Genomic DNA, 16776 nt, shown 5'->3' with positions numbered 1-16776 from the left:
ACAGACAATTTCTAGGTGGAATATTTCCTGTATTACTACAGTTTATGGGGTAGCAAATACACCACCTCCACAGAGCTGTCTTCATTCACCGAGAACAAAAGCTACTTCCGGGGCTTTTCTGAAGCATGGATCTGTTTATGAAATACGTTGAGACCCTTGTATATGTATATGCATATCTGAGTGCAGTGTGGTAATACTTATTATTTATACATTTCATGTATGAACTAAGATCTATCTAACCCCATCCCACAATATATAGTGGTAGCATTTAAAAAGTATCTTGCTCTTTTGAAATATTCTGTAACTGAAAGAGATTCTTTCTATTTGTAATAGAACCTACCACTGGAACTGGTGATCTCTCAGATACGTTTTAAATGCAATCACTGTATTTCTCTCATGCCAGACACTGCAAATATTACAGCCATTTTAACCCTTTCCTAACAGTGGATGTGGACAAGGCTGCAAACATCTTAAACCCAACAATATGCTCTTGTGATAACATACATGTTGATGCATAAACTACAGTGGACTTGGGTATCTGCAGATGCAAGCAAAATGCCAAAGCATCCATGATTTAACATGTCTACCTTGCATGGTGTATTTTAAGGTGATAGAGACACAATAGCAGGTTACAGATGATTTAGAGCATCTTAACGAGGGTCTCATGTACTCCGTGGCACAATAGGACCAAGTTCTGTGGCAACATCTAAATTCCAATGTTGCATTAATTTATTCTCTTGTTGTGCAGTCCTCTTATTCCCATCACAATTATGGCTCTTAATTGAAAATACTCATTGATGTAAAATTCATACCGTTATTTTCAACAGAGGTTATATTTGAGTTTTGGCCTCTTGTTTTCTAGGCTAGCAGCATAGCAGAACCAATTCTTAATCCCACAAGAGGATGTATCTTGCAGCATTCTCTAATGAACAACTGAAAAAGAAGGTTCTCCTCTCCTTAGTAAGAGGGAAGGCTGCCATGATGCTCAGGGTTTTTGAGTGGAGAAAGTAAAATGAGAAAAGAGGGTAGCTAGAAAACACCTATTCAAAAGGAGGAAAGATTGAGATTGTGTATGGGAGAATAGATGCTCAGAGAGGTGTGGGAGAGAGACTGGAAACAAGGACAGAAATAAGGAATTGGTCATGATGGAAAATACACAAAATCCAAAGGGAGAGAGAACAAAGTGAATAGGTTGATTAGTATTTTTCTTTTGGATAATTATCTTTAACAGTTTAACTATTTTGGAAAGTAAACTTGTAAATACAATTCTTTCCCTTTCTTTACTATGTTGCAATTCCCACTGTAATTGAAACCTCACCTTAATTGAAACAATCTCCTGATAGGCAAAGGAAATAAAGCCCAACTACAAAAATTGCAATGCACTGTCATAGAATTTTTTTCTTGCAACAAACTCTGTATTGTACGCAACTAAATAACTCCACATATAACCCATTAACTCCAAAGTAAATATGGCAAAATCTGTGTAATTTTAAAGAGAAGAATCTTCAATCTGATAGTAGCCAAAAAAAGTTTTGCAAACAAACTTCAGGACTGTTTGAAAAGCTGAGATGTTTACTACACTAAAATTTGAACAGTAAATAGCAACTGACAAAATAGTAAAACATGCTTACACATGCATTGATTGCTGTGTGTGTATGTCTTCTTGTGGCCACATTTCATTAAAAACTACACTTGAAAACCAGGAAACTTAATTCCACTGTGGGTGAAATTACATTTTGTGCATGTTAATCTTATTTAAATTAATCATTTTGACTTTGCTTAAGGTATTTCATCTTCTCTTATAGTTGCTGCCAAACAAGGGGAATCGGATCCAGAAAGAAAAGAAACAAGGCAGAAAGTAGATGACGACAGAAAACATGAGATAGAAGCTGCTATAGTGCGGATAATGAAATCTAGAAAGAAGATGCAGCACAACGTGCTAGTAGCAGAGGTAACATCTCATACAGTATTGATGTGGTTAAGAGGTTAGGAAGAGGGCATGTCTTACAGATTTCTCTGTCAATTCTTACTCTTCTGATAATGTAGCAAAGTTACAAGACTTTATCAGCTGTTAGATTTTAAACCAATTCTGGAGAGACTTTGTATTTTTATCTCATACCTCTGGAAAAATAAGGTTATTGGTTTAATTCCTTTAGTGCCTGTTTTGTCAACCAGTTGCTTATAGTACAGTGGTTTATAACATTGCTAAACACTGAGTTTAATGAGCTGCCAAGGGGCGTGAGTTTCAAAGAGTAAGCCTTTAGTAGTGAGAGTCCTGCTGCTGATTGTTACTAAATTTGAAGGCTCCATAGACAGCATTTGCCTTCTAGCCAGTTTTAACTGCCATGATGGGTGTAGGTTGAGAGGCTTCATGATGATCACAATCACATCAAGACGTAAGAAAGCAGATGATGAAGAAACTTCAGCACAGATGTTGTGTTCATGCCAATCGTTCTTCGGGGCATAAATTGATTGGCTGCTGGTGTGAGGTGAGGAAGGATATTTTCCCCTGTGTGTGTAACTGTTTAATTGCCTGCCCTGGTATACTATTAGGTTTTTGTCTTTCTCTGAAACATCAGCTATTGACAATAATGGAGGTAGAATGTTGGATGTAAGGGAGCAGTAGTACAGAAATAAGAAAAATTAATTTTGGTGTGACTCAAACTAATTTCTATTAAGAACTTAGTTTTCCACTTTATTAATATCTGAAGTGTGCAGATGGCCACATAAACTTTAAAGGTTACCGCCAACCTGTTTTAACAATCTTTTTTTATTATTTTAGTATGCATTTGTATTGTGTAGCCTAACACACTTCATCATTTGCAATATTGCATTAATTGTTCTTGTTTTTATGTGCTAGGTAACTCAGCAGCTGAAAGCCCGATTCTTACCAAGTCCAGTTGTTATTAAAAAACGTATTGAAGGACTTATTGAGAGAGAATATTTGGCACGAACACCTGAGGATCGCAAAGTATACACTTACGTAGCATAAAATGTGTTCAGCAAATTTGATTTATTCTTGGACTATACTCTTCGCATGAACTGGGAAGTTCTTTTAAATCATTAATATTAAAGACGACCATCTCTTCTATTAAATTACAATACATGTTCTAGACCATGCAGATCAAGCCTTTACTCCTTTTGAGAGTTTTCATCATCAGTTGATTGAGCTTCAGGCTTTTCAACGTTATCCCTGTAGAGATCATTCTTATAATTCCTCGGGAAAATGTGAACGTGCTGCATTTGTTTTCAAACCTGTATGAAAACAACAAAAAAATAAAAACAAATTTAGAAAATACAGCTCATTAAAAAATAAAATTGTTGGAATTTCATTTCCCCAAATCTTCAGTGTTGATGTAAATGTGTTTCTGTAGTGTTGCTTAGCACTTTGCGCATTGTATAAGTTGGGTTTAAAAACAACACAATTGATAAGACAGAATTCCCAGTTATATTGCTGTGCTTCAGACATTTCTTTAACTAGCCATGTTTAATTTAAATATTTGGTAAATTTATAAAGCCCCAAAAATACAATTTTAGCATGCTTCACTTTTCCAGCTGCACTCATTATTGTTCCGGCAATGTGACCAGGAACCTTTTTGGGGCTCATTAAAGACCATAATAATTTTGGCTTTCCCTTCTGTAATTTGAGTTCTTCCAAATTAAGTTCTATATTGATTAGATTTGTTCTGGTTTCTTTATAGGAAAAAGGAAAAGATTTTAGTGTGTATAAACTGTATAATAATTTTTGCTGTTGTACTCACTGCTGATAGTGGATTGTACAGGGCGATGTTTTTATTTCACTCATTGTAGACAAAATAAATTTAAAATAAATGGATTTAGTGTACACAAGCCACTAATTCAATTGTTTTAGAGCACAGGGAATACAATTTGCTGAACTAAATACTGCCCCCTGAAGAAACACACCAAGACTAGACCTTGTTTATTATTGTCATGACCGACCAGAAGGTTTCCCACCTTAAGTACATATTTCAGGAGATTAAAGTGAAGCCAATGTGCACTATTAATTGTTTTAAAATGCAATCTGAAAATGCAATAAATATTCTTACTTTAATCTTAATGAAATCTTCAGTTCTTACAGCAAAACTTTTTCATATATTGTCAATGTGGTTCAAAAAATGGATTTCAAGATGTAGTTTTGACCTTACAAACAATGTACTCTACACAGGTTCTCTGCCATAACTGTGGTTTTCTCCATTTTCCATCAAACCACTGTACTTTTATTCTCAGTTCTCCTTAACTGTGCTGTTTCACGAGAGATTCAGAAATGTAATTGGGACAGGCTGCTTATAATATAGACAACCAACTTGGAGTCAGAAAACCTGGTTGATGGTCATGAAGCATTAAGGTACTGCTGGTGTGTTTTAACTGTATCTGACAAAGGTGTCTGTTCAGATATATGGTTAAGTATAGCAACATAATTTCAGTATGGATAAAGATGCCACATAGCTGTTTCCATGGCATTTTAGGCAGTGTTTTTACTCTGGTCTGCATATATGTGTAGATTTGATTTAACTTTTGTTTCACTGTCAGCATTGGCAGCTAAAAAAAAAATTCTATCTCAAACATTATATCTTGAATATTTTGTAGTTTATGTAACATGCTTTAAAGTAAAAAAAACAAAACAAAACAAAACTGTCTTTCATTTTATCCCCAAAAATTCCAAAAACTTTGACTAGACCAGTTCTAAGTGATCAGAATGAAAGAAAACTTCCAGGCTCACACATTTTCTTTGTGTTTGGCTAACTTCTGTTTCAACAATGATACTTGGCAAGTCAGTCTGCAAGGTTTGTGTAGTGTCAGTTAGTAAATACCTCTTTGTGTATGTGAATAATATACCTAACACTTTAAGTGATAGAAGTATTTATTTTCATTAATACTGTGGATAGGTAGCAACCTGACCTGATTGTTTTCTAAATACTTACACATACTAAATGAGATGAGGTATCAGAATTATTTCAGAGTGCCTCTTTGGAATGACGTGTCTACAGACATTTACAATTTTCTCCAAATATGTGCTTTGTTCCATGTTTTCTGCAGCATCAAGCACCTTTTACAAATTTCCATTAATGGGTTTCTTTTCAGATACCAGAAAAACTTTTTTTTTTTTTAAGGCATTGATGTTGTGGTAAACCTAGAAATTCCAAGGTAACACTATATAGTCTGTGTTTTTTAAAGGAAAGGGGATGTAAAAGTGAAATTCTGGTTCCACTGAAGTCAATGTTAGTTTTATAATTGATTTCAATGGGAACAGCCGTTAACGTTACATGTGTTCTAGCTCTTGGCTGTCACACATTTAATGTTATATGTAAACAATTGTGTGTCATTATGTAGCTAATATTTTTGTAACCTTCATAAACATAATATTGCTGTTAAAGGATAGCAGATAATTTAAACCATCTTAAGTAACAAGGAGTGGAATTTCTTTTCCAGGTTAAAATTACTAGAATTTTAAAGAGACAAGGTGGGTGAGGTAATATATTTTATTGGACCTAGCCATATTCGTGACAGAGACAAGCTTTCAAGCTACAGAGAGTTCTTCAGGTCTGGGCAGCTCTGTGTAGCTCTAAAGCTTGTCTCTTTCACCAACACAAGTTGGTCCAATAAAAGACCTCACCCTCCTTGTCTCTCTCATATCCTGGGACCAACATGGTTAGAATAATACTGCAAACATTAGAGTTTTAAAGACATTAGTGATAAGACAGAGTTTTCAAAATTGCCTAACAGTGATCCTTTGAAAAATCTAACCCGTAAACATTAAATAATATGAGATAATGAAACAGAGAGTATCTTAATGCATCAAGATGAGGATGTTCAAATTGAAGTCAGATGTGAAGAACAGCAGAAGATTGCTACAGCTGACAGCTGCTTTTAAGGTGAGTTTGATACTGTATTTTTAGAAAGCATACATGTGAATTTGAAATGTCTTGTGCAAACTGCAAATGTCCTGCTCTTCCTTATCTGATTTCACTTCTGATCTTCCTTAATGAATTATCAGGCTGCTGCTTGTTCATATTTATTAAAATGTCATATATGGGGATTACGCAGTTGCCTGCATTGATGGAGAATTAAATCCATATTTACTAACGGTGCCTAAAATTAGACTTCTAAATCCATATTTAGATCTCTAAACAGGCATGGTCTTCTAAATCCATATTTAGATCTCTAAACAGGCATGGTCAGACTTTCAGATGCACTATTGCAAATTGTTAATGTGTAGTGAAGGCTGCATGACTGCAACTCCAACAGCACATAATAAAAAGGTAATTGCATCAATAACCACCCCATCTACACTTAACTTATTGCTTCCTCTTCTCAAGCTCAACTACTTCCCTTAACCATCTACATCTCCACTCTGAAATGCTTTCTTTTTTGAGCTTCCTTGTAAATGCAAAATTTATACCATAGTGTTATCAGCAGCATGGTTGAGTGCAGGATGGGGAGTTAGGAGGCTTTGATCTATGACCAACTACGTTTCCCATTTGCTGTGTGCCTCATCTGTAATCAATCTATAACATTCATTAATTAATTCAATCTATACAATTCCCGCCATGCCTACAAAAGTATGTGAGGAGGTTAAGCTTAATATTTATGAAGCAGATTCAGAGTCTTGGATGGATAAATGCATAAGTTAAATAGTAATAGTTTAAATAGTCGCACAAGTTGTTGCAGGAGTCTTGAACTTTCCTTTTTCTTTATATAAGTGAATTTAGTGCTGGTGAAACCTGCTTGGACAGCCCTAGAAGAAAACTTTCACATAAATCCCTTTCCCACTCAGTTCTAGTGTATACTAGGATATTTTGATATGATCAGGAAGTCAGCAACTGCAAGATACCAGTGTTGTGGACCTGCAGAACAAAAGGGATAAGCTAAATGTACCCATTGACTGAAATGACTTTTATCTATGGATTGAATCAGCTATTACTGTAGTTTTCTAGATGCCCTATGTAAAATAGCATCTTTTATAAAAGATCATATTTTTTTACTATGGCATTGTTCATGTTGTCTCCTTAAGTGGAGTGGTTCTTGATTGTTAGGAAAAATGTGAGTTATTCTGCAGCCATTATTGAGGAAGACTTGCACAAAGAGAGGAGTCTTTTGTTGTGGTCCAAAGTAGCCACAACTTGGACTCATTCTGATCTCCAATGGTAGTACATGGCACACATGAGGACCTGCCACCATAAGTGACTGGGCGCTGATAATTTCATCCTAGGCTCCAGAAACTGTAATGTTTACTGATAAATCAGGTTACAGGAGAGGCAGTCTCTGTGACTGCTAGGCTCCAGTTCACTGCCTGTTTTAAAAATTAGTATCAGGTTCTCGAAACAGGTCTGGGAGTAGTCATTGCAGAGTGTTGTACTCTGGTGTGATGTGCTCTTTGTCACTCTGCTATAGTCACGTATAATCAACCATAGAAAGCTTGAGCTCTTAGTTTTGGTTAATAGCTTTTATGTTGATCCTGGATACTCAGTTTATCAGAGTAGTCAGTAATGCTCAGTGTAAAGCACGTGCTAAAGAGCTCCTACTACATTCTGAATTACTATAAGGAGAAAAGGTTTAGGGGAGACAAAGCACACCATGTATATGTAAAGTAATGCATTATCGGTGGACATCAAAGTATGTATTTGTAGCATAACTATTACAACTAGAATGGAGTGTCCTGTGAAGCATTTGCAACATCTATGTATATCCACAGTATTGGCTTGTCATACAGCCGTAATATGTTTAAAATGTTTAACCAGTTTGGAAGGCAGCGACCAGACTATGGTATGTTTAAGTACTTCTGTATTTGTCACACTAAATTTTAGGCACGTCAGATGGAAGGTTTCAGCTTTGGATAAATATGATGCTATATATAAGGAACTAAGATTGAAACAGCATGCATCTGAGGACTCTATGTGCTTTTTTCTTTTCAGTATTATTATTGTGGTATTCATTTTCCACAGAGAGAAACATAAGGAGTTGTTTGGAAAACCATTATTTCAATAAGTTTCATACTGCTTTACATTGGTGGGAGTACTACATGCTACTCACTGTTAGAAGTGATTAACTTTTTGTGCCTCCATCTAAAGAAGAGTAGAGCAAGCTAACTAGCAAGCAAACACTATGATACTAGCATGGCACAAATACTGGCTTTCAATTTCCGCTGGGGCAGCATTCTTTTTAATTTTTCAGGTGCTTGAAAGCTGGGGGTGTAGAGGGAATGTCCTTGCATATTCCTACAGTGATCCAGCGCAAGCTGGAGATGGGGCAAGTAAGGTACCTCTTATGATTGGGCACAGCCCAGTGACATCTGAGGGAGTGGGCTTGCGGCTGTCTATAAGGCAGATGAGATGTTTTTCTTTCCTTCAGGGGGCACAGAAAGCAATGGACTTGGAGAGGATGGGCAGCAATGAGTGGCTTGTGTGGTTGCTGGGATGAGCAGCCCTATCATGTAGTTTGCACTCCTAACTCATATGACTGGATCCAGCATTACTTGAAATGGAAAGCAAAGGAGGAAGTATTTTGGAAGCATGCAGTTCAGAGGGGAGATGGTCCAAAAGAGGGGCTCTCGTACAAAATGCCCTGAAGAAGGAAAGATTTGGAGGATCATTGCCTGCAACTTCTGGACTTCGGTATATTGGACAACTTGATGGCCTCTGCACAAAATGTATTTAGTGTTTTGTATCTCTACAAAGCAAACTCACTCCTGCCCTGCCCATGTATCTACTGTAATAGAAGTGAGTTAGTGAGAATTTGATAATGCACTTCTAGATCAGAACAGCTGGTGGACACTTAACTAAACCTGAGCTCAGCACCGTAACAAATGACACAGGATGTCAGTTCGTGGTAAGTGGAGCATACAATGGCTGGCATATAGCAACACCCATATAGTAGATATAACCAGTTCATTTATGTTTTGTAGGTGCACTTAGTTTCTTTAGGAGTCACAAGTTTAAGCATGTTAAACAGGTTACAGAGACATGGTTGTAAATTTTGGCCTAATCTATTTATGTGGCTGAACTTGCTACTGCTAAAGGACATCGCTGTATTGACAATGTGAGCCAAGCTTACAAAGCAACTTCATTTCTTTCCTGGCCTCTTACTGTCGCAGTGTGTCATGGAGATCTGCCTCATGTAGGTTGGTCCCATGCTAGTTAGGACTTTACCTGTCAAAACCAATACCTTAAAATCCATCCCATAGTTAACTGGTAATCAGTGCAGAGCCCACCATGCAGGTATCTAAGACACCTTGTTTACAAAACAAGCTCCTTCTTTCTGTTAGTCCCACCTTCCTAATAGATTTAAGATGTAGAGTGTACTGTAATTATTATATGCCAAAAGCATGGAAGATCGTAGTCAGATCTACATCTGAAAAAGGAGGCTCGACCCTTCTGGCCAGAGATAGATGATTAAATGTTTTCTTGATCTGCTGCTACTGGATCTTCTAAATGCAGCTGTTTGGTCTATCTAGCTAGATCCCCACTTTATAAGCTGGGGATATCAAGGGCAAATAAACACTCTCCAATCCTAAGGGTAGGAGATCTGATAGAACTTGATTAAGCAAGTCCTACTAATGATAGATATTTATTGCACCTTATCAAACTTACTAAATTAGCAAACAAGAAAACCAAAGAGAAATCTAGGAAAATGCACCACAATATGTATTGTTACTTTTATTTTGGCCATCTAGTTTAATTCAAAATATATCACAATTAATGTAACAAATGTTCAGCAGTGTATTCTTTGTTAATATTATCTCAGTGATGGGTGACTTCATTGCAACATTTGGCTGTTCAACATTTCAGAGGTGGGGTGAGACCTGAGACCATTTTTATATATGAATTATAAAATATGCAGATTATTGATACTTAATGGAAGTTCAAGGTCTCAGTAAAGCTGTTAATCTGTTGGGGAAACAAACTGTTACAGGAAAACTCAATTTCTTGACTTCATTTGGACCTTAACCTGTTTCCTCTCCCTTCTTAGTCTCCTATAGTTCAGCATCACTTCCTAGAGAGGACTTAAGAGTTCATTGATCTTGATGAGAATTACTACAGCCTATCAGACCATGTTAGAAACTAATAATAAAAATTGGGAGTGCTACATTTTTCAATGTGCTGTTCTTTGAAGGTGACCTCACTCCCCTTGACTCACTGCAGCAAGTTCTACGAAGGCACGTGGATATTTACATGCACAGTGGGTGCACATTCATCATTATAGGGATTTGAGATGAGCCTCTAAGAGCTTTCACGTGTGACTTCATGTTCCTAACTGACCTCTTGCTCAGTTTTCTATGAGGAAAATCAACCATAAATGACACTGTGACTAGTGTCCCTCAAATGATGAGACTTCATTAATTTGATACTGTTCATTATATTCATAAAAAGAGCTACTGGAGGCTTGTAAATGCTATTAATGGTAACTTGAAGAGTGGGCCAGACTGCATTAGGTTAGGGCTCTCTTCCCTTGACAAGTTGACTTACCACTTTGATAGGAAACTTGGAGAAGCCTGTATTTAGCATCAAGAGGTTTTGACTCTGTGCTCTAGAACTCAGCAATTCTGAGTTGTCATCAAAAAGTTCATATCCAGTAATCCTTAGTCAATCAGTTAGATCAGGGGTTCTCAAACTTTTTCCAGGACCCCCTTTGAAAATATTTCAGGCTGTGATGACCCCCGCCCCCCAATGCCCCCCCCCCATGCCATGCCACCCTTACTTCTATGCTGCTGCTGGGGGCGGAACTGCCTTCAGAGCACCCAGCCAGCAGCTGCTGCTCTCCGGCCACCCAGCTCTGAAGGGCTCTGGCTGTCAGCCATGCAGGGGTTGGCAGTCACAGCCACAGCATATACAGGGGCTGATAGCTCGCGACCCTCGCCCCACCCCAATAACGTTGTGACCCCTTGAGGTGTCCCAACCCCCAGTTTGAGAACCCCTGAGTTAGATGATCTCATCATTTACCCTGCTTTCTGCTTTTTTCTCTGTCTCCCTCCCTCCCCCCCCCCCCATCCCCTTCCTGTTTTGTTACTTCTGAACTTCACAGTTTTCTAAGGGCCACTATATAAACTCCCATCAAGGACTTCAGTGTGGTGCACTACACATTTCCCTTAAACCCGGCTCACCACTGCTTGCCACATTTGTCACTTTCCCCCTTCTTTCCCCACCTCATTTGACTTCTGTCCCTGAGCTACATACACAGAAGGGGAACGTAGTAGTAGAAGGGCCACAGAGTTTTGTATGCTCCCGGTCCAATGCTGATAAAGTGATGCTTTAGACTAGACAAAGACTTTCTGTTGTATTTTTGAGATGCAGAGATATACTTAGTCCAATGGCTTTCAGCATGAGATGAGTTCTGAATTCCTGTCCTTACACTTTCTACTGTTGCATAATTTATTCTGCTCACTTTCATATTGTTTCTTGAATATTTGGGTATCACCCTTGCTGAAATCCTTTGTATCACAAGCTGAATTAGTTCACAGTCACTGGCTCCCCCCTTTCCTCTTACCTTTTATTTCTATTACTAGTTCCCCTTGGTTTAAGATAAGGCAGGTGACTATATCAAACCTTTTTCTTAGTTTTTTGCTCTGACCCAGATCCTTATTCAGATCTGAGTTTCTAGATGTCCAACTTGTCTTGCCTTTTAAAGGTCCCTGACTTTTCAGAAAGTACTGATCAGCTGCCCTCTGTAAATCATGCCCTTTTAAGTTATCTCAAATTGAGCACTCAAAATCACTAGTCGGAAAAACCTTGGTAAATTGTATATATTTCTTGAGTATATTTGCCCATGTGAATTTGGTAATTTAAGATTTCCTTCATGACTGCCTTTAATTAAGTGGATTTGACATCTGCTTCACAAGTACAAATAATTGCTCAAAAAACAACCATTTAAAAAAAACTTCCAATCAACTAGGATGCTAGTCGTAATTAAGTCTAAATATGTAATAACCTTTTTCATCCATTTTAAGAGACTATTTCTAAACATCAGGCACAATTTATAATGGCAAGTTCTTAAAAGGCCTGGTTCTTTGATATTTAATTTCACGTGTACTAATCCCATTGATGATGGCACCAACAGCTGCTGGACTGATCCTTTGAGGAAATGTTTGCTAACAGCTCCTGTCTATTCTGTTTAATTCACAAAATTGGATGTGTTCTATCTAGGGACGGTGGTGGAGGGTAGGCAATATTGGTATGAAAACAGGTAATTCTTCCAAATAAAGTCAGAATATTTATATTTTAAAACATTTACCTCTCCATTTTCAAAGCCTTGCGTTCTTTACTACTTTATAGCACCCCTTCCTCCTTCCAGTCTTGCACTTACCAGCCTCTTGTTTCACTCTTCTGTCCCCTAGCTGCCTGTTGTCTTTTCCTTTTCCCATGGTCCTGCCCCACAACTGCCTCTTCATTACAGCTGGCCAGGAATTTTTCCAATGAAACATTTTTCATCAGAAAATGCCAATTTGTTGAAATGGAAACTATTGATGGAAAGGGTCAGTTTGAATAAATCTCCTGATTTTGGGGGAGAGGTGGAAATGGAAGAAAAATTTCAAAATTGTCAATGTCCTGTTGACACTTTCCAGGTGATGTTTTGTTTTTCAATTCGAAATGAGGTTTTATTTTGAAATTTTAGTTAAACTAAAAACAAAAGCAAAAGCATGAACATTTTTGCGATTTCAACTTCATCATGATTTGAGACAAATATTTTGTGAAAGGTCCAATTTTTCATGGGATGGGAAAACTACTTCCTGCCCAGCTCTACTATCCCACAGTTCTCTTGCTTCCTCCCTGTCTACCACCCTACCAACCTCCATTTCTCCCTCATGCTTTCCTACTCACTCTCCTGCCTGGTTGGCAAGGCATGGAGAAGAGCGAACGGAATGCCACCATGGCAAAGAATCAGTCCCTTTCTTTTAGCACTGAACAAAGTACTTTGTCTGTATGAGAGAAAACAGTGTTAGCCCTACGTCAGCTCTCTCTCTGCTTCACTGGAAAACTTCTCCCTACAACAGGGCTATTGCATGTAATGCATCTCATACAACATTCTGTGTTCGGCCACCCCATCACACGCTCTTGCATCTCAGTGGAGATGTCATGCATCCGGCTGTAGACATTTACCTCCAGTCCTGCCTTTTCATTGCTGGAGGCTGCTGTGGTGCCTGATGAGCAGCCAGCCTAGTGTGTTCTCACTGTTCTCCCTGCTGGATCAGGGCAGGGACTGATCAGTTGGGAGGTGGTGGCAGCAGCTGGAAGCAGGGTTGGTTCTAGGGGTGGGCACCTAGGGCAGTTGCCCTGGGCGCTGTATCACAGCACACTTGGCTCTTTTTGCTCCACTAATTGGCCGGGCTTTCCCCCACCCCAGTTCCTTATGGGTGGTGTTGAAAACATTTTGTGTCCTGGCTGGCACAATAGGTAGGGGCCTCCAGGCTGGAGGAGAAGGTGGAAGCTGAAGCAGCACAAGGTGAAAAACCTGATACCTGCACCATGCTGCCTCAGGAGTACTTGTACTCCTATATGTTCCCCAGGTGTCCTCTGCACTTGTTCCTCCCTCACTGGGCCCCTCCATTTTCTCTCTCCAGCTCCTGCCACAATACCTTCAAGCACCTGTCCAAGCCAGAGCTGCCAAGTTTTCTGCAGCTCTGTGCCTTATCCCTACTATTGCTTGTGGCAGGGTTCGTTTGCCATAAGCTTAAATATACATGCATAGAGTTAACTGGGGACAGAAAACAGGCTCTAGGGAATGAAACGGTTACGGTTAACTAATAAGTGATAAAACATTCATAGTACAACACCTTCCCCACCTCCTAACACTCACAGCTGTACCATAAGCCTCAGCTCCCTCCCTGCCACCTTCCCAGGCAGATGGAATGTGTAGGATGAAGCCAGAGATGGATGCAGCAGTGCTGTGAATGGCTGGCTTAGAGACACCAAAAGGGGCTTCTCTTATAGGGTTTTCACCCATGAGTAGGTCCCGTCCTCCCCAGCTCCCTGGGCTGGAGTCCTGTGGAGATCTTGGCTGGCTTGATTCTATGCCTGCATGGACACTGCTCTTTGCAGGGCTGGAGTTGTCTGACCACACACTGGATCCTGAAGCAATTCAAAATCCCCCTCTGTGGGGAGTGAGAGCTAAGTCCATTTGTCTTTGAGCCAGGCTGTCTCCCACCTGAGTAGCCCTGGTTCTTCATTGACCCAGCAACTTGCTTGTGCACATCGCCCCAGGTCAAAGCCTTCCTACTGACTTATGCAAGAGTTTCCAGGCCCTAAGCAGGCTGTGAAATGGTGTCAGGTGGTCCTGGAGCTACTTGTTGTAGTCTATAGGGTAGGTCCCTAAGGGCTGGCCTGGGTCAGCTGACATGGACTCACTGGACTCGTGCTGCAGGGCTGTAAAATTGCTGGGTAGACGTTTGGGCTCAGGTTGGAGCCGAGGCTCTGGGACCTTGTGAGGTGGGAGGGTCCCAGGGTGGGGGCTCCAGACTAAGCCCAAATGTCCACACAGCAATTTTTAGCCCTGCAGCTCAAGCCCAAGTCAACTGACCTGGGCTAGCCACGGCCGCACTGTGGCCACACTTCTGTTCCAGGGCAGACGTCCCCATAGAGGCTCAGTCCAGCCTTCCAGGAGCTGACAAACTCCACAGGGGATTACGTATGCGGATTAGTACACTAAATAATTGGCATAAAATGTCACAAGTGTAGCAGAACAAAACTTGGCATCTATGCTACAAAATTCCATACCACCCCTCCTTCCTGACTTCAGGCCGCACAATTAAAGAAACAGTACACACACCGTTTTGGGACGTGGCCATCTTCGCTGAGAGCAACATGCCTTCACCCCCGTACGAAACAATGGGACAGTCTAGCCACCTTTGGAGAGAAAGACTTCACACGATGCCGGAAGCTGCTCCTGTGATCCTGTCAAGCTAAAACAACCCAGCCACGCACAACTGCAGGAGATGTGATACAATTGTGAGGCGCAAACAGAAGCAAAACAGGTGAGGGGCCTAGAGAGTGTCATTTGGGGAGAGATTTAAAAACTAAGGCCTAGCTCTTCAACATGATGAGGTGCCTACCTCCCATTGATTTTGGTGCGAGGTAGACTTCTAAATATCTTTTGAAGATCTCACCCTTTAGTGGCTCATTTCAGATGCCCAGCTCCTGGTGAAGTGAATGGGAACTGCAGGGGCTGAGGAACTCTGAAGATCAGGCCCTATAGATGAGCTGTTTAACAGCAGTAAATTCAAGTCAAGACCCCTGCCTGGGGGCAGACTGCCAAAGCGAGGTGCTGGATCAACATTTGTGGGCTGGTCTTGCCACTTCTGTGGCTGTACCTGCTGACTCCAGACAGACTTAGGACAGAGGGAGCTCACAACCTGGATTGTTCATCAGTTGAGTAGTTGACTCTCTCCCTTTACTAGCATGGTCTGTAATACATACCTGTGAGCAGTAGAGAAGTGAAAGGATTAGCGAGAGACTTGTATCTCAGCCAATCCAGATGCGTAGCTGTTGCGTGATGAAAGCACAACCTACTGTATTGCTTGAACTATGCTAAGTGTATGGCTGTTTTCATATTTGTCGTGCTTTTATAAAAATTCAGTAAGATTCATACAGATTTTCTTTTTGTAAGTGCCATTGTTGGGCACAACCTTTTTGCACTGATATCTGCAAAAACTCCCTTTTTGTTTTTGTAGTGTGTTTCTGGAACTTCCATAAACAGAGCACAACAGGCTGCAAATTTTGTCATCTCAGATATGATTATAAAATTATACACTGCTGTGGATTGCCAATTATGAATTATATTCCTCTGTGCTGTCAACTCATTTCACTTCCATTTTTATGTCCTGGAATATAATGCTTTTAGTTTCCTATCCAAATCTCAGTGGAGTTCCTTGATGATATTAATGTACAGCAGCAATTTGTTGATAGTGATTGATGTGTTCAGTATTGAGAGAGCCTGTTTTTATGGCAACAGGCTTTAGTTTTTCTATAGTGCTATTTGTGCCATTAGAGACACTGTAAATAACAACAAACACACACATTCCTCTCTCCTCACAGTCTTATGAACACAGTGATCACATTATCGTTGATGATGGATGTTGATTTCCACGTGACTCATTCAGAGATTAATCTATTGAGACACCTGAGAGCGCTCTGAAAGGGAGCAAGTGTATATATAACAATCAAGGTGGTAGTAAAACTCTGAAATAAATTTGGGGAACAGAAACTTGTAGATTGAATTATTTGTAGGATATTTTTAATTAATAGATACATATGATCAGGCTTTTCTGTTTCTCTCTCTAAAGTTTAAATTGGGTTTGGTTAACGTGTATGTTCAAATCAAAACCGGAAGCTTTTCTGGAAGACCTCAAGAGATGGAGAATCCATCACTTCCCTTGGTAGTTTGCTCCAGTTTAATCACTCTCACTGTCAAAAATGTGTGCCTTGTTTCTAATTTTGATTCGTCTGGCTTCAGCTTCCAGCCATTGGGTCTTGTTATGCTTTTCATTAGGGGTTCTTAATTCCTTTTAATAAAAACACTGGCCACAATTGATCAATTTCTGTATTTTTGCAGAGTTCACAGGTAAGTGTTTCATGCAAATTCTCTGGGTTAAAATTTTCAGAAAGTGAAACTTTCAATGGACCGTTGACTACTTTTAAAAATAGGACTTAGGTGCTTTTAAAACTGTTACTCTTTGTGATCTTTTTTCAAGAAGTAGCTAGTTGGGGAACAGTTTTACAAGTAAATGCAACTAATAGAGTATGTAAATACTGGCATACAGATTGTCTA

The 16776-nt window shown here is 39.6% G+C and overlaps 1 protein-coding gene across 1 annotated transcript in view; it reads left to right on the top strand.

Annotated features, from left to right (window-relative positions):
- CUL3 (cullin 3) overlaps nt 1-3835 on the top strand; it is a 99996-nt gene extending 96161 nt beyond the window's left edge. Inside the window, exons 15-16 of the mRNA XM_067538983.1 lie at nt 1806-1951; nt 2861-3835. Of these exons, the coding sequence (XP_067395084.1) occupies nt 1806-1951; nt 2861-2992 (278 nt within the window). The 3' untranslated portion in view covers nt 2993-3835. The remainder of the gene's footprint in view (nt 1-1805; nt 1952-2860) is intronic.
- The last annotated feature ends 12941 nt before the right edge of the window (nt 3836-16776 follow it).

This window comes from Emydura macquarii, unplaced genomic scaffold (genome assembly GCF_026122565.2).
Source record: "Emydura macquarii macquarii isolate MOO-44397 ecotype Brisbane River unplaced genomic scaffold, CSIRO-AGI_Emac_v2 contig_499, whole genome shotgun sequence".
Classification (NCBI taxonomy): Eukaryota; Metazoa; Chordata; order Testudines; family Chelidae; genus Emydura; species Emydura macquarii.
The sequence above is the reverse complement of the archived record's forward strand: the minus strand, read 5'-3'. Positions and strand labels throughout refer to the sequence as shown.